The following is a 23477-nucleotide window of genomic DNA, read 5'->3' as shown; positions in this document are numbered from 1 at the left end:
TTGGCGCCATTTTTTAATTGTAAACTTTGTTCATGGAGGACGCCACTAGGCTTACGTTTTGGGAAAAAGAGGGGGCGTGTCACTAATAATTTGGCTCGCACAGTTCTCAGTTGATCATGCTGGTTTTCTATTGTTTAGTTGAATTGAACTATTTTTAAACGGAATTAATGATATTAATGAAAGACTTTAGTTATTTTAATGTTAATGGAAACTGGCCAACAAATACTATTAAGAAAAGAAACGAGGTAAACTTTCGTTTTGTTTATAAAGATTGTGACTAGTTTTATAAATTAAACCGCTAAGCCTGGGCTTCTTTTTCTATTTTTTAAACCCGGGGGTGAAGGGTCAATGGGAGCGCGGGAAGTAGCTCTATTGCGTCATTCTTTTTTAAAGCCAATATTTTTTATTTCAAAGCATTCGACAGCAATTATCAAGAAGATTCTACGCCTGTACATTAAGTTTGATCTACAGGGACTCTACATTTTGCAGGAATTGCGTACAGAAGGTAAGCTTGCATACAATTTTTATGTCTTAAAGGGGCTGGCCGGAGCTGTTGGGGTGAAGGGGGGGTCAAACTGTTGGTTAGCATATTGCTTACCCGCCCACCGCGACGGTGGCGCCATTCCTTATGGCAAAGAGCTGGGTGTTTTCCCCCTGAACTAAGGGCGGACTTCACCCCAACAGCGCCGGTTAGCCCCTTTAATTACGGATAACTTCACTATCGGGTTGTACCATCCATGGTTGTACGTTGTCGGTGCCTAGGCCTACATGTAATTATTGGTAGTTCGAGAGTGCTAAGTGTATGAAGTGCTTTGTGTTTTTGAATGGTTTCTCGGGATTCTAAAATTGATTAATATTATACTATAACTAATTTATTAAAATTCTAAATATATTTAATATAGAAAGGCTTAAACATATTTAAAATTATCATATATAAGGCTCTTCGCCACAACGTTTAAGCCTTGGTCCTTGAAATGATAATAGATATTTTAATTTTTCAACCACGTATCTCTTGGGGGGTTTCTGAAATTGATCAGTAACAATAAGTTTATAAAAAAGCTAGGTCTATATTGCTTCAATATAAAAAGACCGACTAATAAATAGGAAGTGAGAGTATGCGTATATAAAAATTTTTGCAAATTAGAATAACTATCGATCCGCCCAAATTGAAGATAGGAAAAAGTAAAAAAAACTAGAAAATAGTTCTCCAAACTTTTGCTGCTTAAGAACGAACTGAACGAGGTTGAGAAAAAAAAGGTCTTCACTCTTTTTCCTATTAGGTCTATGAAGAAAGCTTCAAAAAATTAAGAACCTTCCCAAAGAAAGGGGCTTCTTTTTTTTTTTTTAGTCTTATTTTCTCCATCCTCTCTCTTTCCGCTCTTGGGCTTCTCTCTTCCTCAGCCTCTCGGAATCCTTGTGGGAGTTTTAGGCAATTTTTGGCTGCTTCGTTGAGGGGTATTTCGGGTCCTCCTTTTTTCTCATTATCCGGCTTAATGAAGCGTTGGCACCCAACATGGCCGATCTTTCTCTCTCTTCTTAAAAATGTGAAGCGGGAGAGAGAGAGAGAGAGAGAGAGAAAAAAAAGTCAGGTTGTAGGAAAGGAAGAAGGGACTTTGCAAAGAGCGGGATAGGGATGATGGAAGAAAAGGAAGAGAGAGAAAAAAAATTCTACTTTCCACCACTCGAGACTTTATTTTCCTACCTATATACCCTTTTTTGCCTGGAAATATATCTTGCATTAAGGAAGGGGCTATATTTATTTTTTACCATAGTTTCAAGTTAGGTATATAACTGGAAATTGTCACAGTGTTTTTTTTTTGACACTAGATGTGAATATTTTAGATACAATTTTTTTAGGGTGGTTGTTTTTACCAATATCTGGGCGGTTTTTATTAGATTTTTATCACCAAATATTAAGTACCATGGATGTAAGGATAGCGATAATTTGCGAAACTCAAAAATGCTATATTTTATTTCACCTTACGCAATAATTAAATTTTGGATGTGGGGTTATTTTTCAAGCTGCGGTTTTTAATTCATTTTAAGACTGAAGTTTGAGCTCATGAATATTATAATTTTATGTGTATTATTCTAATAATTGCTATCAAGGAATCTATAATATTATTTAGGCTATATAGTTAGAGTTTCTAAAATATGAAAAGGCCTGCGTTGCTTTTCAACTGTCTTGTATGGGTGGTAAGAGAGGTACATTTTTCAAAATATCCTTATAGTGTTAACTCCCTTTACCATCTTTTTTTTCTGGTCAAAGTAGGCTCCTCCCACAATGTTTTTGCGTCTTGTATAAGTTGTATAAGAGAAAGGGGGCGGAGATAGAATAGAAAAAGTATAAATTAAACTTTTAGTAAAGAGAAAAGAAGATGGAAAAAAAATAAAAGAAAGTTCCTAAGATCAAACGAGGCGCACTCGGTGGTGTATACACGCTCTAGAGAACATTTCTTTCCCAATTTTCTCCTGCCCAACATTTTTTCTCGTTCTCTAGCTCTTACGCCAGCGTAGGTCGTTTTGTAAACGTGACTGGCATATAGGTTTTTCTGGACACTAAAGGTTTTTAAAACCTCCAATATTCATTCGAGGTTTTCAGGTTTATTGGCTTGAAACATTTACTTCTGCCTAACTTTATTTTTCTTGCCACCCTTGTTCAAAATCATAAAAAAATAAGTGTAACACATTCTTAACATTTGAAGGTGGTATAGTTATTGGTAAATAGATTATTTTTAGAGTCCTGTTTTGAAGATGGGGCCGCTGTGGTATTTAGTATCGTTAAATAGAAGTAGGGCTATCACGTGACTTGGTTAAAGGAGTTCTCCGAATCTCTTATACATAGTTTTCAGACTAGGAGGATTCGTCCCATTTACGCAAGGAAGCCAGGCTTCAGGTGTTACACATGGAGGGCAGATTGACTCCCTGGTGGAGACAAAGACCATTGTGTAAATGGTATGAATCCTCATAGTCTGAAAATTATGTATAGAGCAAGTGGGCTAACGTCCCAGCCAAAGTAGGATGTCAATAGTAGGGGGATGTAACACCAAAATTTCGTCAATGTATTTAACTGCCTTTCTCGCCTTGTTTTCTCTTGCCCTGAACCTTTTTGGTTCTCTCCCTCTCTCTCTTTTCGATCATTTGATAGTGAGCGACTGCGGGCCAAGAATTATTAAACGCGTCGAAAAACTATTTAGCATTTCTATAGACTTTGGGTCCTAGCACTAACACTGGAACTAAACTCCTCCTATGTTATTTTTTTTTTTTTTTAAGGAATGGAGATTTTATTTAACGGATCTGTTTTATACTCGGATGGGGTGAAAAATAATCGTGTTTATCGCGTTTTCTATTAAGTTTAAAAACTTTTTCTTTTCCTTTTTCTTTATGAAAAATAGGGTTTTGTGTTAAAATAAAAGAGTGGCTTTTTATCTTTAAAACGTGTTTAAAACGTTTATACCATTTTTTTTACTCTTAAAACTGACTTTTGTAAATATACCCTTGGATTCATATATCCCATTGGGAAACTGACTGGTGGTGTCTTAACCTGAATTTAAGAGATTTTTCCCGTAGATTAAGTTTGTTTTGAATATTTATATTAATGTTTCGGGTGTTATAAGGAGCTATCCCTTCAGGGTCTTCTTATTTGTTTACATGTTTAAGATAAACCGTGATGTTGAATTTTATAATTTAGTTTCCAGGGGTGGGGGGAATTCCGTTCTTAAATCTTTCGTCAAACTTAAAAACTTCTACTTTTTCGAAACATTTTATTTCCATGTTTTACATAAGAGTGTGTGTATTTTACACTAACCTCCGATGTATTTCTTTTGACAATCCTTAAATAATGATACAATTAGTGTTAAATTAAGGCGTCTTTCGCAGGGTCCTACGTTTACTTACATAATGAACGTTATTCAGGAGGGCATTGCGTTGACTCCTTGGTATTACGTCAATTGCATTGAGAATGCAACAAAATATTGGGCTATTTTCAAGCTTAGTAGGCTTCGCGAAAAGATTCGCGGTTATTAAAATTTAGTCGGTGAGAAGTTTATTTTGGACTTACTTTTTTTGTAATATGAAACGGTATAGGACACTTTCCTTTGAAATCTCGATTGAGATCATAATTGACCAAGCAACAGGGGTCGGATTCAGGATACTGATCCTGCTCGTTAAGTGGACAAATTAGTATTACTTAATTAACGTATGTCTGCTAAAATGTTTAGTTCGCACTTACCAAGATCTTATTTTTCAATGTCTCCAAGCATCGATTTAATTCTAAGGGATATACAAGATGTTTCAAATAAGTCTGGTAACAGAAATTAAGGGGGATGTTCTTTTGGAAATCAATTTTGAGTCAAAAGTGTAACTTTTATCTCCATTTTGGCGTCCGGGCCACTGTTTTCGAGTGGTGATTGGAGTGTTTTAGGGATGTCTTTTAGTTTCTTCATTAAATACTCCAATCTTTACTTGAAAATAGTGTCCTTGTTGCAAAATGTCATATAAGTTATATTTTCTACTCAAAATTGCCCAAAGAACATCAGAAACACCCTGTATACGTTAACACTTATTTGGAAAAATTAGAAGGATTCGAAGAAAGAGTTATTGTATTTTGGTTGAAACTTACTGTTGTTATCGCAAAGTCTGTTGAATTGGGCGTAATTATTCGATCCCAAAATGCCGGTGTCCTCGTAGTTGTACGGAGTACCGTCCGTTCTATTACACGGATGCATTTTTTGTGAATTCTGACCGACGGTTAGAATTATCATCGCGAAGAACAAACGGCAAGTTAGGGAGATCATGGTGATCGCCTTTCAAAGTTAACTAAAGGTTCTTAATGGAAACTTTTGCTTTTAAAGGATTTTAAGTTCTTAACGACTGCGTTGTTAATGGGGGTTCATTTTGATAATGGTACCATTGTTTTTGAATTATTGTGACAGTAGTACAATAATCGGAAGTTGTAACTGTAGTTAATCATCCATGCTCTTTGAAAAATTTAACTCGTTGATATTCGTAAATATTTTACAATTTTTAACTTTACGCGAATCGATTTTACTCTTTTGAAACTTCACATACAGTCGGAGTTTGCTGTAGAGATGAATGGTTTAGTTGTATTGATGACTTCAGTCAGTATATAGCAAACTGCGTCTGAAGCTAATGACTACTAATATGTCAATTGTTCTCAATTATGTCACGTAATATCGTCTAATTTTCTTGTTTTTTTCATCGACACATAAGGTGATAAAATATTTTAGACAATACCGCATTTTAGATGTAATTTGAATTTTAGATAACCTTAAGAATGAATTTCCCATTGTCACCTATTAGCCTAACAATTCATTTCATGATAGCGTAGTTTTAAAGTTTTTGTAAAATATTTCTCAATTATTTTTTAATCATCGCAAGGGTAATCAAGTATGGGTGACAATACCGCGATAAAACTGAATTTAATTCCGATTTGTAGTCAGGGTTGCCACAGTACCTGGAAAAGTCAGGGAATTTTAAAATGAGCCGAAAAGTCAGGGAATTTTAAAATGAGCCAAAAAGTCAGGGAATTTTAAAATGGGCCGAAAAGGTCAGGGAATTTTAAAATGGGCCGAAAAGTCAGGGAATTTTAAAATGGGCCGAAAAGGTCAGGGAATTTTAAAATGGGCCGAAAAGGTCAGGGAATTTTAAAATGGGCCGAAAAGGTCAGGGAATTTTAAAATGGGCCGAAAAGGTCAGGGAATTTTAAAATGGGCCGAAAAGGTCAGGGAATTTTAAAATGGGCCGAAAAGGTCAGGGAATTTTAAAATGGGCCGAAAAGGTCAGGGAATTTTAAAATGGGCCGAAAAGGTCAGGGAATTTTAAAATGGGCCGAAAAGGTCAGGGAATTTTAAAATGAGCCGAAAAGGTCAGGGAATTTTAAAATGGGCCGAAAAGGTCAGGGAATTTTAAAATGAGCCGAAAAGGTCAGGGAATTTTAAAATGGGCCGAAAAGGTCAGGGAATTTTAAAATGGGCCGAAAAGGTCAGGGAATTTTAAAATGGGCCGAAAAGGTCAGGGAATTTTAAAATGGGCCGAAAAGGTCAGGGAATTTTAAAATGAGCCGAAAAGGTCAGGGAATTTTAAAATGGGCCGAAAAGGTCAGGGAATTTTAAAATGGGCCGAAAAGGTCAGGGAAAAGTCAAAGAATTTGATTTTAGTGGAGATAAGTCTTTATTGAAAGAGTAGTGAAAGTTTCTCCTCATCCTCTCTTAAAAAGGGACTGTAAAGAGGGCATCGGTGGGTGGGTAAAAATTATTTGAAATACGTCAGGGTCACGTGACCGAGGAGAGGCGTGGTTCAAAGAAGCTTAGTTCGTTTTATTTCGAAAACAAGCACTTCGCGGAATTGGCGCTGCAATCTCGCGAAAAACAAGAACTAGTTGTCCAGTCCCACTCTATGTGGAGTCTTAGTATGTTGTTGTCACGTGGTGCCTGTTACGTATTTCAAATAATTTTTACCCGCCCGCCGATAGCTTCTTCGTAGTCCCTTTAACACAGAGTGAACTCTAGAACAATGCTGTCTAGAATTGTTTTTGTAAAGTAAATGCTCTCTTAGACTGTTATCAGGAGGGGGTTATTATGAACTCCTGCTGTTATTTATAGTTAAAATGTTTCTTAATCATTTTGGTGCAACAAATACATTGGAAAACTTAATGTAGAGAGTTTATTTAATTATAAGCACTTAAAACGTTCTGTAAACATTCACACTTTCGGCCTAAAAAGGTCAGGGAAAATCTGAGAAAAAGGTGAGGGAAAACCTGGAAAAGTCAGGGAATTTGGTTCTGAAAATTCCGTGGCAACCCTGGTAGTTAAGTTTTCAAACCCCAAGCAATTAATTTAAATTTTTTTTGACATTTCTAAAATGGTTTTAATTCCACCTACATATATTACACCGCGCAGGCGATGGCGAGTAAAACGAAACCCCAGTGTCGTTTTCTAATTCAGTTAAATGATGTGGTCTTATTGTTTTACATTAATTAGATAATTAAAACATTTCTCAAATAATAGACAACGTTATACTTTTATTATGAAACTTTTGATAGCGTACAAAAAGAAAATTTTGAAAGACCAGATAAGTTATTATCCTTAATTATTGTAAAAAAATGGCTTATAGTTTTTAAACTCGTATTTTATTTTATTTTAATGTCTTCGAGTTAAATACATTACATTCGAGTATATATATTGACCTCGTCCTTGATTTACCCTAAATACCAAAAGTTATCCAACGTTCTTCTCTGTTGTAGTGCAAAGCTGAAAGAGCGATTACATTTTATGAATATTTCTCCATATAAAAGTAAATCAGAGCAATATTTAATTACCTCATATATGTCTTTGATTGCATATTCTTTAGTGAATGCTACCATAATGTGGCGCATTGATTCGGCAACACAACATAGTAATGGATCGTGCCTTCTACCACCTGCCTATTTAGGAGAAAATTTCACGAAGAAAAAATTCGCGCTATTCATTATTAGTCAACATCAAAATGCGTATTATTTGTTGTGTGCTCAAATAATTTAAATAATCATCAACTTGCCTGATCCGTGATTACACCGGTACTTTTACAAGTTCCTCCGTCCTTGCTACCGGTTGTCGCATTTTTTAGGCAATTACTTTTGTCTTTCATGACCCATCGCTTGTGAAAAAACAATTGAATATTTGTAAATTATCTTCATATTCGTTTTAATGAAACGTAACTGAAACTCAAATCAAGGATCATATAAACACTGTAGAGATTAGGATTGTATATCAATGTCGTTTGAAATATCAATTTTTAATTACGAAGTTAATGACTACCGCTCCCTTAGGTAAGACTACATAATGGCTTTACCATATGGGTAAGGATGGTTTCTTGATTGGATGTAACCTCTTGCCTTATGGAAGGTAAGAGATAATACTTAGTATTTATACAATATCCATGGTTTTAGTCAGCCCATATACTCCACAGCAAACATTATACTTACAAGAGCGTAACGTTTTAATTCTATAAAGCAGAGGTCTATAAATAAATAGAAAGATAATTATTAAAAAAAATTATTAATACACAATTATCGCCCCTTTTGATGGAAGGGACGGGTTAATTTATCCTCGAATGATTCCCATTATTCCCAAACCCATTTTCTTCGTTTGTTTTGAAGGTGATTAATAATCATTTCTAATTTGTTGAAAAAAAATGGGCTTGACAGAAATTTGTCAGTTTTTGACTAAGGTCCTTCGCTAGCTGCTAACTATAGTTCATCATTCTGAGTTTGTTAGTTTTAGCTTACCGCCGTATTTGCAAAATAATTTGTGCAAGTCCTAGGCTACTTTCATTTCTTCAGTAGAATACGGAGTTCCGTTCGCTGGTTTGCATGGCTCTGGTTCACGTCGGTTCGTCGGCGTAGTTACGTCCGCTTTTTTGGTCGGCGTAGTTACGACCTCTTTTACGCATGTTACCTCCGCTGGTTTGGATGGCTCCACTGCTAATTTAGTTTGGAAAGCCGTTGTTCCGTCGTCTCTCATACATGGCTCCATTTCTAATTTACTTTGGCAAGTCTCCTCTACCACAGTTAGCACGACGATGGCGAAGAACGTGGCGAAAGTTTTGAAGTTTATGTTGCGCGAACGGCTTGCAGTGCATGAACTAAAGATCGTCATGGGAAACAATTGTTTTAAAGGGGGTTTTAACGCTGACGATATTTCTTAAAGTGCAATTTTCATAATGGCCTTATTGTTCTAGGCGGAATAAAATTACTGAATCAAACTACTTTCGATATTATGCGTAATGTCTTCTCACTATCCATATTAAAGGTGATAAAATATTTTAGACAATACCTCGATAAAAGCCATTTGAATTTTACATAATTGAGAATTCTCAATTGCCCATTGTCATTGTCACTCGCCTCTTAACGATCATTTTATAATAAAATCGATAGCATCGGTTATAATTGCGGAAATGTTTTAGATAGATCAGTTTGATATGCTTGAAATAATTATTGGCTTCGTATCACTCGTGTTACCGCGGTTAGGCCAATCTTAATTAATGTTTTCCAAAGTTAATTTGCAGCAATAGATAGTTTTCAAACATGGAGGATTCATACCATTTACACCAGGAGGCCGGGCTATCTGGCGGACAAAAACCCGTCTGCTTTTGTCCTCCAGATCGCCCGGCTTCCTGGTGTAAATGGTATGAATCCTCCATGTGTGAAAACTATCTATTAGATAATCAAATCCTGTAGACTCAAAACTATAGATGAACCCCCCTCCCGTTTTTCCGTGTATACCTTGACCATATTTCCGCGCATTAAGATCATGATGATCGTATTTATTAACATTTTCACGCTAAAGATCATTTTTAACGTAACGAACTGGTGTAATTCTTCATTGCAAATATCAGTCCAGTTAACAAATAGGATATCATACTTGAGAAATAAACATTGTCACCTCGGTATGTGGGATTAATCAGCGAATTTGTCACTCATCAGTAATATAGTAATGTTTTCTTAATGTACCCATAAGAAAATAATATATAGCTCCCTATATATTATTTTCTTATGGTGTACCTTATTCATCTTTCAAATTCTAGAGGAACTTAAACATTTCCGCAATTATACCCGATGATATCGATTTTATGATAAAATGATCGTTATGAGGCGAGTGACAATGACAATGGGCAATTGAGAATTCCCAATGATGGAAAATTCAAATTTCTTTTATCGAGGTATTGTCTAAAATATTTTATCACCTTTAATATGTGATAGAGAAAAGACATTACACTTAATATCGAAAATAATTTTATTCCGCCAAGAACAATAAGGCCATTATGAAAATTGCACTTTTTGAAACCCCCTTTAAAAGCAGTTGTATCCCATGGAGATCTTTAGTTCACGCACTGCAAGACCACCATGAACTTCAAAACTTACGCCACGTTCTTCGCCATCGTCGTGCTAACTGTGGTAGAGGAGACTTACCAAAGTAAATCAGAATTGAAGCGATGCAGAAAAGAGGACGTAACTACTCCGCCGAACCGAAGTACAGCAGAATTGAAACGATGCAGAAAAGAGGACGTAACTACTCCGCCGGACCAAAGTACAGCAAAAGTGGAGCCATGCACACCAGTGGACGCAACTCCGTATTCAATTAAAGAAAAAAAAGTAGCCATGGAGTTGTACAAATTAATTTGCAAATACGGCGGTAAGCTAAAACTAACATACTCAGAGTAATTATAGTTAGCAGCAAGCTAGCAAACTGATAATTTTTTTCGATATATTGGAAATGATTTTAAATCACTTTCAAATTAAACTAGTTTTATTAAAGGAAAATAAACGAAGAAAATGGGTTTGGGAATAAGGGGGATCATTTGAGGATAAATTAAGTCGTCTCTTCCATCAAAAGGGCGATATTTGTGTATTAACTATTTTTTTACTATTTCTCTTTCTATTTTATAATAGACATATGCTTTGACACTTTCAAATTCTATTTTCTTGTAAGTAATGTTAGCTGTGGAGTAGGGGCTGTCTAAAATCATGGATATGTATAAATACTAATTATGGATTCCCATCTCTTACCTTCCACAAGGCATGAGGTTAAATCCAATCAAAAAACCATCCTAATACATCCGAAATCCATTATGTAGTCTAATCTAAGGGAGTGGTAGCCATTAACTTGGTAATTAAAAAGTGCCTTGATATTTCAAATGACATTGATATACAATCCTAATCTCTACGGTGTTTATAAGATCCTTGATTTGGGGTGCCGTTACGTATCATTAAATCAAATATGATATTTGACAAATATTAAATTTTTTTCAAAAACAGAAAGATGAAAAAAACTGCACATTTAAGCCGTCAACCGGTAGCAAGGACGGAGGAACTTGCAAAAGTACCGGTGTAAACACGGATAAAGCAAGTTGAATATTATTTAAATTATTGGAGCACTGAACAAAAATATATACAGGGTGTTTGTGAAAGGTCCATCAATAATGAAAGGGCGTATTTATTGGGCCATTTTGAGTCGAAAATGTTCTATGGCATTTTTCCGTTCGGGCCACTGTTTTCAAGTTATGATTGGAGTAATTTACGGATGACCCCTTAAATTTAATTAAGAAATTGAAAGACAGCGCTAATTTAATGAAGGGGTCATCCCTAAAATATTCAAATCATAACTCGAAAACCGTGGCTCGGACGGCAAAATGTCATAGAACATTTTCGACTCAAAATGGCCCAATAAATACGCCCTTTCATTATTGATGGACTTTTCACAAACACCCTGTATATTATATATAAATATCAGGCACAAACATTTTGAAGTTGGCTAATAGAGAGTATTTTTTCTTCGTGAAATTTTTTCTCCTAAATAGGCAGGCGTAAAACGGTACGATCCATTTGTATGTTGTCTTACCCGACTAATGCACCGATCATCAGAAGAAAGAATGGACCATATGGTCAAGGAAGTTATTAAGGTAATTCAATATTGCTCCGATTTACTTTGATATGGAGAAATATTCTTAAAATGTTATCGTTCTTTCAGCATTGCCCAACATTGTGATAATAAATTTACAATTTATGGAGGATAAATGTAATCTATTTATCTCGAAGAAATTAAAATTAAATAAAATACGCATTTGAAAACTATGAGCCGTTTTGTTTTCAATAATTAAGGATAATAACTTATAAAAGACCATCAACAGATCGAGGTGATTATTTCGCTGCCGCGGTATAAGTTAAAATTTGTTCCGATATTTGTTTAGATCGGGAAATAATCTTAAAAATTTAAAGATTCTTAAAGATTTGCGATTGAAGAACTTTCTTTAATATCCGTATGTTGAATCCAATATACATTCCCTGTACTGTATTTAACCCGAAGAAATTTAACAAAATATATGCATTTAATAATAGTAATAATGAAGGATGACTTATTTGGTCGTTAAAATTCTTATTGCATACTTTCGTTTCTTTAAATTATGTTGCAATGATAAGACAACTAAGTAATTAAACTGAATAAGAAAACGTCACTAGAATATTATCATTTTCACTGGGAATATAACAAACTGTGTTTGTAGCTAATGACTAAATAATGCGCCGTACAAATTGTTCTCGATCAATTACTACGCAATATTGTCTTATAGGTGGTAATGTTTTTTCGTCGACATAAAACTTGATAAAATATATATTTACAATAGTGGTATAAAAATGAAATAAATACAAATTTATATTTCAAATTTTAACTACCGGCAAACCATAATTTCAAGCACAAATAAACAAATTGAAACGCAATTTCGTAACTTTTCCAAAAAATTATAAACTATTTCCATGTTTTACGTTAGAGTGTGTATATTATTGTGACAGAAGTAGAATAATCGGAAGTTGTAACTGTAGTTAATCATCCTCGCTCTTTGAAAAATTTATCTCGCCTACGATCGTTGATATTCGTGAATCGATTATTACTCTTTTGAAACTTCACATACAGTCGGAGTTTGCTGTAGAGATGAATGGTTGAGTTGTATTGATAACTTCAGTCAGTATATAGCAAACTGCGTCTGAAGCTAATGACTACTAACATGTCAATTGTTCTCCATTATGTCACGTAATATAGTCTTATTTTGTTTTTGTTTTTTTTTTCATCGACACAAAAGGTGATAAAATATTTTAGACAATACGGCATTTTGGATGTAATATGAATTTCAGATAATCTTAAGAATGAATTTCCCATTGTCACCTATTAGCCTAACAATTCATTTCATAATAGTGGAGTTTTAAAATTTTTGTAAAATTACTTCTAATTTTCTTATAAAATATTAATTGAAACGCAACTTACGACGTTTCAAAAAGATTTGGCCCGGACGGAAAAATGTCATGGAACACTTTCGACTCAAAATCGCCCAAACAACAAACATTCCCTTAATTTATAACTGCAGACTTATCAGAAACAACACCGCACCCGAAAACGAAACCCCTGTATTGTTTTTAAATTCAGTTAAATGATGTAGTCTAATTGTTTTACATTAATCAGATAATTAAAACATTTCTCAAATAATAGTCAACGTTATACTTTTAGTATGAAATTTTTGATAGCGCATCCCAAATAAGTTATTATACTTAATTATTGTACAAAAACGGCTCATAGTTTTCAAATGCGTATTTTATTTAATTTTAATTTCTTCGAGATAAATACATTACATTCGAGTATTGACCTCATCCTTGAGTTATAAGTTGCCCCACAAAGTTCCGACGACTTTTTCTTTTAGGGCAATACTGAAAGAGCGATTACATTTTATGAATATTTCTCCATATAAAAGTAAATCGGAGCAATTTTTAATTACCTCATTCAAGTCTTTGATTACATAGTCTTTGTCTTGTTTACCCTGGCCTTTTTCTGGTAGTTGGCGCATTGCTTCGGCAACACAACATGTTAATGGATCGTACTCTTTCACGCCGGCCTATTTACGTGAAAAGTCCACGAAAAAGAAATTCGCGCTATTCATTATTAGTCAACAACAATATGTTTTTGTTGAGTGCTCCAATAATTTAAATAATATTCAACTTGCCTCCGTGATTACAGCGTAATTTGCGCAAAGGCCATGGTAATAGTTAACCACATCCGCATTTCCAAGGCAATTATTTTCTATGTCCTTTTCCACCCATTTCTTTTGAAAAAATGAATATTTGTAAATGATCATCATATTTGGTTTAATGATACGTAACTGAAACCCAAATCAAGGATCTTATAAGCACTCTAGAGATTAGGATTGTACATCAATGTCATTTGAAATGTCAAAGCACTTTTTAATTACGAAGTTAATGGTTACTGCTCCCTTAGATAAAACTACATAATGGCTTTAAAGGATAAGAATGGTTTTTTGATTGAATGGTAAACTCTGGCCTTGTGGAAGGCAAGAGGTGGGAATCCATAATACGTAGTATTTATACATATCCATGATTTTAGACAGCCCTACTCCACGGCTAACATTACTTACTTCAGTATACACTTTCAATTCCTCAAGACAGTGGTCTATTATTAAATAGAATGAGAATTAATTAAAAATAATTAATAAGCAATTATCGCCCTTTTGATTGAAGAGACGGGTCAATTTATCCTCGAATGATCCCCTTATTCCCAAACCCATTTTCTTCGTTTATTTTCCCTTGATGAAACTAATTTAATTTGAAAGTGATTTAAAATCATTTCTAATATATTGAATAATAATGGACTTGACACAGAAATTTATCAGTTTTTGCCTAAGGTCTCTTGCTAGCTGCTAACTATAGTTGATCTGAGTATGTTAGTTTTAACTTACTGCCGTATTCGCAAAATAATTCGTACAAGTCCGAGGCTACTTTCATTTCTTCAGTGGAATACGGAGTTCCGTTCGCTGGTTTGCACGGCTCCACTTCTGATTTACTTTGGTGAGTCTCCTCTACCACAGTAAGCACGATGATGGCGAAGAACGTGGCGTAAGTTTTGAAGTTCATGGTGCGCGATCGGCTTGCAGTGCATGAACTAAAGATCTCCATGGGATACAATTGCTTTTAAAGGGGGTTTCAAAAAGTCCAATTTTCATAATGGCCTTATTGTTCATGACGGAATCAAATTACTTTCGATATTAAGTGTAATGTCTTTTCTCTATCACATATTAAAGGTGATAAAATATTTTAGACAATACCTCGATAAAAGCAATTTGAATTTTCCCTCATTGAGAATTCTCAATTGCCCATTGTCATTGCGACTCTCCTCATAACGATCACTTTATAATAAAACCGATAGCATCGGTTATAATTGCGGAAATGTTTAAATTTCTCTAGGATTTGAAAGATGAATTGTGTATACTAAGAAAGCATTACAACATTACTGATGAGCGACAAGTTCGCTGATAAATACTACATATCGTACACCGAGGTGGGAGTTTTAATCTCTCAAGTTTCATATCCTATTTGTTAATTGAACCGATATTTGCAATGAATATCGTTACGTTAAAAATTATCTTTAGCGTGAAAATGTTAATAAATACTATCATCATGATAATAATGCGAGGAAATATGGTCATGGTATACACGGAAAAACGGGGGAGGGGGTTCATCTATAGTTTTGCGTCTACACAATTTGATTATCTAATAGCTGCAAATCAACTTTGGAAAACATTCGTTAAGAATTGGCCTATAGCCACGGTAACACGAGTGATACGAAGCCAATAATGATTTCAAGTAAATCAAACTGATCTATCTTAATCATTTCTGCAATTATCGGGGATGATATCGATTTTATTATAAAATGATCGTTATGAGGCGAGTAACTATGACAATGGGCAATTGAGAATTCTCAATGATGGAAAATTCAAATTGCTTTTATCGAGGTATTGTCTAAAATATTTTATCACCTTTAAAATGGATATACACATTACACTTAATATCGAAAGTAGTTTGATAAAGTAATTTTATTCCGCCAAGAACAATAAGGCTTGCACTTTATGAAATATCGTCAGCGTTAAAACCCCCTTTAAAAAAGCAATTGTATCCCATGGAGATCTTTAGTTCATGCACTGCAAGCCGATCGCCCAACATGAACTTCAAAACTTACGCCACGTTCTTCGCCATCATCGTGCTAACTGTGCTAGAGGAGACTTACCAAAGTAAATTAGAAATGGAGCCATGTATGAGAGAGGACGGAACTACGGCTTTCCAAACTAAATTAGAAATGGAGCCATGTATGAGAGAGGACGGAACTACGGCTTTCCAAACTAAATTAGAAATGGAGCCATGTATGAGAGAGGACGGAACTACGGCTTTCCAAACTAAATTAGAAATGGAGCCATGTATGAGAGAGGACGGAACTACGGCTTTCCAAACTAAATTAGAAATGGAGCCATGTATGAGAGAGGACGGAACTACGGCTTTCCAAACTAAATTAGAAATGGAGCCATGCATGAGAGAGGACGGAACTACGGCTTTCCAAACTAAATTTGAAATGGAGCCATGTATGAGAGAGGACGGAACTACGGCTTTCCAAACTAAATTAGAAATGGAGCCATGTATGAGAGAGGACGGAACTACGGCTTTCCAAACTAAATTAGAAATGGAGCCATGTATGAGAGAGGACGGAACTGCGGCTTTCCAAACTAAATTAGAAGTGGAGCCATGTATGAGAGAGGACGGAACTGCGGCTTTCCAAACTAAATTAGAAGTGGAGCCATCCAAACCAGCGGAGGTCGTAACTACGCCGACCAAAAAAGCGGAGGTAACTACGCCGACCAAAAAAGCGGAGGTAACTACGCCGACCAAAAAAGCGGAGGTAACTACGCCGACCAAAAAAGCGGAGGTAACTATGCCGACCAAAACGGCGGAGGTAACTACTCCGCCGAACCGAATTAAATCAGAAGTGGAGCCATGCGAACCAGTGGACGGAAGGCCGTATTCAACTGAAGAAAAGAGAGTAGCCATGGAGTTGTACAAATTATTTTGCGAATACGGCGGTAAGCAAAAACTAATATACTCAGAGGAATTATAGTTCGCAGCTAGTTAGCAAAGTACCTTTGTCAAAACTGATAATTTTTTCGATATATTGGAAATGATTTTAAATCGCTTTCAAATTAAATTAGTTTCATAAAAGGAAAATAAACGAAGAAAATGGGTTTGGGAATAAGGGGGAAAATTCGAGGATAAATTAACCCGTCTCTTCCATCAAAAGGGTGATAATTGCGTATTAACTGTTTTTTTATTATTTCTCTTTCTATTTTATAACAGACATGTGCTTTTCTCATTTCAAAATGATTTTTCGTGTAAGTAATGTTAGCCGCGGAGTAGGGGCTGTTTAAAATCATGGATACGTCTAAATACTACGTATTATGGATTCCCATCTCTTGCCTTCCACGAGGCAAGAGGTTACATCCAATCAAAAAACCACCCTTATACATTAAAGAGCGGTAGAAATTAACTTCTTAATTAAAAAGTGCCTTGATATTTCAAGTGACATTGATATACAATTCTAATCTCCGCAGTGCTTATAAGATCCTTGATTTGGGTTTCAAGTTACGCATCATTAAAACAAATGTGATATTTTACAAATATTAAATTTTTTTCCAAAGCTGTATAAAAGCAAAAGCTGCAGAATGGATATGACAACCGGTAGCAAGTACGGAGGAACTTGCAAAAGTACCGGTGTAAACACGGATCAAGCAAGTTTAATATTATTTAAATTATCGGAGCACTCAACAAAAAATTATATTTAATAAGGCACAAACATTTTGTAGTTGACTAATAATGAATAGAGCTAATTTTTTCTTCGTGAAATTTTCTCCTAAATAGGCAGGCGTAAAACGGTACGATCCAATAGTATGTTGTATTACCCAAATAATGCACCAAATGTCAGAAAATAAAAGAAACTCTACACTCGAGGAGGTTTCTCACCCAGTTCAATATTGCTCCGATTCACTTTGATATGGAGAAATATTCTTAAAATGTTATCGTTCTTTCAGACTTGCCCCTTAAGAATAGATGAATTTTTTTTTTATAATTTATGGAAAATATTAATGCATTTAACTCGAAGAAATTAAAATACGCATTTGAAAACAACGAGCCATTTTGTTTACAATTTAATTAAGGATAATAACTTATAAAAGACCATCAATAGATCGAGGTGATTTATTTCGCCGCCGTGCACGCTGCCGCGGTATAAGTTAAAAATTGTTCCGATATTTGTTTAGATCGGGAAATAGTCTTAAAAATTTATAGATTCTTAAAGATTTGCGATTGAAGTACTTTCTTTAATATCCGTATGTTGAATCCAATACACATTCCCTATAATTTAATGTATTTAACCCGAAGCAATTAAAACATTTGGAATCAGTAAGACATTTTTTTAATAATAGAAATAACGAAGGATGACTTATTTGGTCGTTAAAATTCTTATTGTATTTTTTAATTTATGTTAAAATAATAAGACTCCTTAATTAAACTGAATAATAAAACGTCACTAGAATATTAACAATTTCACTGGGGATATAGCGAACTGCGTGTGAAGCTAATGACTAAATAATGCGCCGTACAAATTGTTCTCGATCAATTAATATATAATATAGTCTTTGATGGCATTGTTTTTTCGTCGACATAAAACTTGATAAAATATATCTTGGTAATAGTGTCATAAAAATTAAATAAGTACCACTTTATATTTCAAATTTTAATTTTCGGGAAACCATAATTTCAAGCACAAATAAACAATTTGAAACGCAATTTCGTAACTTTTCCAAAAAATTATGTTAGAGAGTGTATATTGCACTAACCTCTGATGTATTTCTTTTGACAATCCTTAAAAAACGATTCAATTAGTTTTAAAAGGCGTCTTTCGCAAAGTCCTACGTTTACTTACATAATGAACGTTATTCAGAAGTGCATTGCGCTGACTCCTTCGTATTACGTCAATTACGTTAAGAATGCAACAAAATATTGGGCTATTTTCAAGCCTAAGAGGATGCGCGGAAAGATTCGCGATTATTAAAATTAAAAGATTTTGAGTACAAAATGTTCTACGACCATTTGCCGTCCGGGTCACTGTTTTCGAATTATGATTTGAGTGTTTTAGGGATGGCCCCTTAATTAAATTAGAAATCATTGTCTAAATCAGTTTCTAGATTAAATTTAAGGGGTTATCCGTCAAATGCTATGTACAATCTTTAATTGAAAACAGTGACACATACGGCAAAATTGCGCTGAGTATTTTCGACTCAAAATCGTCCAAACTACATCCCTTTAATTTATGGCCGGCTTTTCAGAAACAACAGGCTGTATATTACACCGCAGTCGATGGCGAGTAAAACGAAACCCCAGTGTTGTTTTTAAATTCAGTTAAATGATGTGGTATAATTGTTTTGCATTAATTAGATAATTAAAACATTTCTCAAATAATAGTCAACGTTATACTTTTAGTATGAAATTTTTGATAGCGTACAAAAAGAAAATTTTGAAAGACCAGATAAGTTATTATCCTTAATTATTGTAAAAATAAATGGCTTATAGTTTTTAAACTCGTATTTTATTTAATTTTAGTTTCTTCGAGTTTAATACATTACTTTCGAGTATATATATTGACCTCGTCCTTAATTTACCCTACCCAAATTTAAAGTCCCAACGATCTTCTCTTTTAGGGCAATACTGAAAGAGCGATTACATTTTATGAATATTTCTCCATATAAAAATAAATCAGAGCAATATTTAATTACCTCATTCAATTCTTTGATTACAAATTCTTTAGTGAATTCTTCTACAAGGTGGCGCATTGATTCGGCAACACAACATAGTAATGGATCGTACCGTTTCACGCCTGCCTATTTACGAGAAAATTTCACGAAGAAAAAATTCGCGCAATTCATTATTAGTCAACTTCAAAATGCGTATTATTTGTTGTGTGCTCAAATAATTTAAATAATCATCAACTTGCCTGATCCGTGATTACACCGGTACTTTTACAAGTTCCTCCGTCCTCGCTACCGGTTGTCGCATTTTTTAGGCAATTACTTTTGTCTTTCATGACCCATCGCTTGTGAAAAAAACAATTGAATATTTGTAAATTATCTTCATATTCGTTTTAATGACCCGTAACTGAAACTCAAATCAAGGATCATATAAACACTGAAGAGATTAGGATTGTATATTAATGTCGTTTGAAATATCAATTCACTTCTTAATTACGAAGTTAATGGCTACCGCTCCCTTAGGTAAGATTACATAATGGCTTTACCATATGGGTAAGGATGGTTTTTTGATTGCATGTATAACCTCTTGCCTTATGGAAGGTTAGAGATAATGCTTAGTATTTATACAATATCCATGGTTTTAGTCAGCCCATATACTCCACAGCTAACGTTATACTTACACCAGCGAAAAATTTTAATTCTCTAAAGCAGAGGTCTGTGATTAAATAGAAAGATAATTATAAAAAAATCATTAATACACAATTATCGCCCTTTTGATGGAAGGGACGGGTTAATTTATCCTCGAATGATCCCCCCTATTCCTGAACCCATTTTCTTCGTTTGTTTTGAAGGTGATTAATAATCTGATCATTTCTAATATGTTGAAGAAAGAAAATGGGCTTGAAAGAAATTTCTCAGTTTTCGACTAAGGTCCTTTGCTAGCTGCTAACTATAGTTCATCATTCTGAGTATGTTATTTTTAGCTTACCGCCGTATTTGCAAAATAATTTGTGCAAGTCCGAGGCTACTTTCATTTCTTCAGTGGAATACGGAGTTGCGTCCGCTGGTTTGCACGGCTTCACTTCTGATTTACTTTGGTAAGTCTCCTCTACCACAGTTAACACGATGATGGCGAAGAACGTGGCATAAGTTTTGAAGTTCATGTTGGTCGATTGGCTTGCAGTGCATGAACTAAAGATCTTCATGGGGAACAATTGCTTTTAAAGGGGGTTTTTAACGCTGACGTTATTTCAAAAAGTGCAATTTTCATAATGACCTTATTGTTCTTGGCGCCAATTACTTTCGATATTAAGTGTAATGTCTTCTCTCTATCACATATTAAAGGTGATAAAATATTTTAGACAATACCTCGATAAAAGAAATTTGAATTTTCCCTCATTGAGAATTCTCAATTGCCCATTGTCATTGTGACTCGCCTCATAACGATCACTTTATAATAAAATCGATATCATCCCCGATAATTGCGGAAATGATTAAGTTTCTCATGGATTTGAAAGATTAATTGCGTGTACTAAGAAAGCATTACAACATTACTGACGAGCGACAAATTCGCGGATAAATACTACATATCGTACACCGAGGTGGGAGTGTTAATCTCTCAAGTTTGATATCCTATTTGTTAATTGGACCGATATTTGCAATGAAGAATTACACCAGTTCGTTACGTTGAAAATTATCTTTAGCGTGAAAATGTTAATAAATACGATCATCATGATCTTAATGCGCGGAAACATGGTCATCATGATCTTAATACGCGGAAATATGGTCATCATGATCTTAATGCGCGGAAATATGGTCAAGGTATTCACGGATAAACGGGGGGGGGGTCATCTATAGTTTTGAGTCTACACAATTTGATTATCTAATAGATAGTTTTCACACATGGAGGATTCATACAATTTACACCAGGAAGCGGGGCTATCTGTAGGACAAAAGCAGACGGGTTTTTGTTCGCCAGATATCCCGGACTCCTGGTGTAAATGGTATGAATCCTCCATGTGTGAAAACTACCTATTGCTGCAAATTAACTTTGGAAAACAATAATTAAGTTTGGCCTAACCGCGGTAACACGAGTGATACGAAGCCAATAATTATTTCAAGCATATCAAACTGATCTTTCTAAAACATTTCCGCAATTATAACCGATGCTATCGATTTTATTATAAAATGATCGTTAAGAGGCGAGTGACAATGACAATGGGCAATTGAGAATTCTCAATGATGGAAAATTCAAATTGCTTTTATCGAGGTATTGTCTAAAATATTTTATCACCTTTAAAATGGATATACACATTACACTTAATATCGAAAGTAATTTGATAAAGTAATTTTATTCCGCCAAGAACAATAAGGCCATTATGAAAATTGCACTTTGTGAAACCCCCTTTAAAAGCAATTGTTTCCCCATGGAGATCTTCAGTTCATGCACTGCAAGCCGATCGCGCACCATGAACTTCAAAACTTACGCCACGTTCTTCGCCATCGTCGTGCTAACTGTGGTAGAGGAGACTTACCAAAGTAAATCAGAATTGAAACGATGCAGAAAAGAGGACGTAACTACTCCGACGAACCGAAGTACAGCAGAATTGAAACGATGCAGAAAAGAGGACGTAACTACTCCGCCGAACCAAAGTACAGCAGAAGTGGAGCCATGCACACCAGTGGACGCAACTCCGTATTCAATTAAAGAAAAGAAAGTAGCCATGGAGTTGTACAAATTAATTTGCGAATACGGCGGTAAGCTAAAACTCACAACTATAGTTAGCAGCTAGCTAGCAAAGGACCTTAGTCAAAACTGATAATTTTTTTCGATATATTAGAAATGATTTTAAATCACTTTCAAATTAAATTAGTTTTATTAAAGGAAAATTAACGAAGAAAATGGGTTTGGGAATAAGGGGGATCATTTGAGGATAAATTAAGTCGTCTCTTCCATCAAAAGGGTGATATTTGTGTATTAACTATTTTTTTACTATTTCTCTTTCTATTTTATAATAGACATATGCTTTCTGACTTTCGAATTCTATTTTCTTGTAAGTAATGTTAGCTGTGGAGTAGGGGCTGTCTAAAATCATGGATATGTATGAGTACTAATTATGGATTCCCATCTCTTACCTTCCACAAGGCATGAGGTTGCATCCAATCAAAAAACCATCCTAATACATCCGAAATCCATTATGTAGTCTAATCTAAGGGAGTGGTAGCTATTAACTTGGTAATTAAAAAGTGCCTTGATATTTCAAATGACATTGATATACAATCCTAATCTCTACGGTGTTTATAAGATCCTTGATTTGGGGTGCCGTTACGTATCATTAAATCAAATATGATATTTGACAAATATTAAATTTTTTTCAAAAACAGAAAGATGAAAAAAACTGCACATTTAAGCCGTCAAAAGGTAGCAAGCACGGAGGAACTTGCAAAAGTACCGGTGTAAACACGGATCAAGCAAGTTGAATATTATTTAAATTATTGGAGCACAGAACAAAAATATATATAATATATAAATATCAGGCACAAACATTTTGAAGTTGGCTAATAGAGAGTATTTTTTCTTCGTGAAATTTTCTCGTAAATAGGCAGGCGTGAAACGGTACGATCCATTTGTATGTTGTCTTACCCGACTAATGCACCGATCATCAGAAGAAAGAATGGACCATATGGTCAAGGAAGTTATTAAGGTAATTCAATATTGCTCCGATTTACTTTGATATGGAGAAATATTCTTAAAATGTTATCGTTCTTTCAGTATTGCCCACATTTGTAATAATAAATTTAGAACTTATGGAGGATAAATGTAATGTATTTATCTCGAAGAAATTAAAATTCAATAAAATACGCATTTGAAAACTATGAGCCGTTTTGTTTTCAATAATTAAGGATAATAACTTATAAAAGACCATCAACAGATCGAGGTGTTTTATTTCGCCGCCGTGCACGCCGCCGTGCACGCCTCCGCGGTATAAGTTAAAATTTGTTCCGATATTTGTTTAGATCGGGAAATAATCTTAAAAATTTAAGATTCCTAAAGATTTGCGATTGAAGAACTTTCTTTAATATCCGTATGTTGAATCCAATACACATTCCCTGTACTCTATTTAACCCGAAGAAATTAGAACAAAATATATGCATTTAATAATAGTAATAATGAAGGATGACTTATTTGGTCGTTAAAATTCTTATTGTATAATTTCGTTTCTTTAAATTATGTTGCAATGATAAGACAACTAAGTAATTAAACTGAATAAGAAAACGTCACTAGAATATTAACA

General features: G+C 34.6%; 3 protein-coding genes and 1 long non-coding RNA gene across 6 annotated transcripts; 2 read left to right on the top strand and 2 right to left on the bottom strand.

Annotated features, from left to right (window-relative positions):
- The first annotated feature begins 95 nt into the window (after positions 1-95).
- LOC149692490 (uncharacterized) lies at positions 96-23115 on the top strand. The gene is made up of 4 exons (XR_016382912.1): positions 96-245; positions 415-505; positions 22785-22886; positions 22955-23115. It is a non-coding gene; the product is annotated as an uncharacterized LOC149692490 (long non-coding RNA).
- LOC149692493 (uncharacterized) lies at positions 3745-5095 on the bottom strand. 2 transcript variants are annotated; one of them, XM_089868826.1, is made up of 5 exons: positions 4622-5095; positions 4232-4272; positions 4061-4159; positions 3898-3999; positions 3745-3833 (listed from the first exon to the last, which is right to left on the bottom strand). In XM_089868826.1, exons 1-5 carry the CDS (start codon positions 4794-4796, stop codon positions 3804-3806), a joined length of 447 nt encoding a protein of 148 aa, XP_089724952.1. In that variant the 5' UTR covers positions 4797-5095; the 3' UTR covers positions 3745-3803. The 2 variants fall into 2 exon arrangements, with proteins under 2 accessions (XP_089724952.1, XP_089724951.1); XM_089868825.1 differs by having other exon boundaries at positions 3817-3999; positions 4622-4796.
- LOC149692492 (uncharacterized) lies at positions 9677-11629 on the top strand. The gene is made up of 5 exons (XM_089868827.1): positions 9677-10193; positions 10451-10485; positions 10817-10907; positions 11363-11460; positions 11529-11629. The coding sequence occupies exons 1-5, from the start codon at positions 9905-9907 to the stop codon at positions 11544-11546; spliced, it is 531 nt and encodes a 176-aa protein (XP_089724953.1). The 5' UTR covers positions 9677-9904; the 3' UTR covers positions 11547-11629.
- On the bottom strand, positions 13185-14848 carry LOC149692491 (uncharacterized). Of its 2 annotated transcripts, XR_016382911.1 has the most exons (4): positions 14296-14848; positions 13975-14009; positions 13321-13644; positions 13185-13252 (listed from the first exon to the last, which is right to left on the bottom strand). XR_016382911.1 is itself a non-coding variant. In XM_089868824.1 (3 exons), the coding sequence occupies exons 1-3, from the start codon at positions 14510-14512 to the stop codon at positions 13537-13539; spliced, it is 360 nt and encodes a 119-aa protein (XP_089724950.1). In that variant the 5' UTR covers positions 14513-14848; the 3' UTR covers positions 13215-13536. The 2 variants fall into 2 exon arrangements, 1 of the variants encoding a protein (XP_089724950.1); XM_089868824.1 differs by having other exon boundaries at positions 13215-13644.
- Positions 23116-23477: the final 362 nt, after the last annotated feature.

Source organism: Phalangium opilio, unplaced genomic scaffold (genome assembly GCF_054372755.1).
Source record: "Phalangium opilio isolate 3A_F unplaced genomic scaffold, DU_Popi_V2 ptg000024l_1, whole genome shotgun sequence".
NCBI lineage: Eukaryota > Metazoa > Arthropoda > Arachnida > Opiliones > Phalangiidae > Phalangium > Phalangium opilio.
Note: the sequence above shows the minus strand (reverse complement) of the source record. Positions and strands in the feature narration are given on the sequence as shown.

Excerpts from the sequence above, each read along its gene's own strand:
- LOC149692493 (XM_089868825.1), bottom strand. The coding sequence starts at position 4,796 with ATGATCTCCCTAACTTGCCGTTTGTTCTTCGCGATGATAATTCTAACC. Across the intron at positions 4,273-4,621 it reads CAGACTTTGCGATAACAACA|AATTAAATCGATGCTTGGAG; the intron begins GTAAGTTTCAAC and ends TATATCCCTTAG. Across the intron at positions 4,160-4,231 it reads CATTGAAAAATAAGATCTTG|GATCAGTATCCTGAATCCGA; the intron begins GTAAGTGCGAAC and ends CTTAACGAGCAG.
- LOC149692492 (XM_089868827.1), top strand. The coding sequence starts at position 9,905 with ATGAACTTCAAAACTTACGCCACGTTCTTCGCCATCGTCGTGCTAACT. Across the intron at positions 10,194-10,450 it reads ATTAATTTGCAAATACGGCG|ACATATGCTTTGACACTTTC; the intron begins GTAAGCTAAAAC and ends ATTTTATAATAG. Across the intron at positions 10,486-10,816 it reads CTTTCAAATTCTATTTTCTT|AAAGATGAAAAAAACTGCAC; the intron begins GTAAGTAATGTT and ends TTTCAAAAACAG.
- LOC149692491 (XM_089868824.1), bottom strand. The coding sequence starts at position 14,512 with ATGGAGATCTTTAGTTCATGCACTGCAAGCCGATCGCGCACCATGAAC. Across the intron at positions 14,010-14,295 it reads ATTATTTTGCGAATACGGCA|ACCACTGTCTTGAGGAATTG; the intron begins GTAAGTTAAAAC and ends ATTTAATAATAG. Across the intron at positions 13,645-13,974 it reads AATTGAAAGTGTATACTGAA|AAATGGGTGGAAAAGGACAT; the intron begins GTAAGTAATGTT and ends TTTTTTCAAAAG.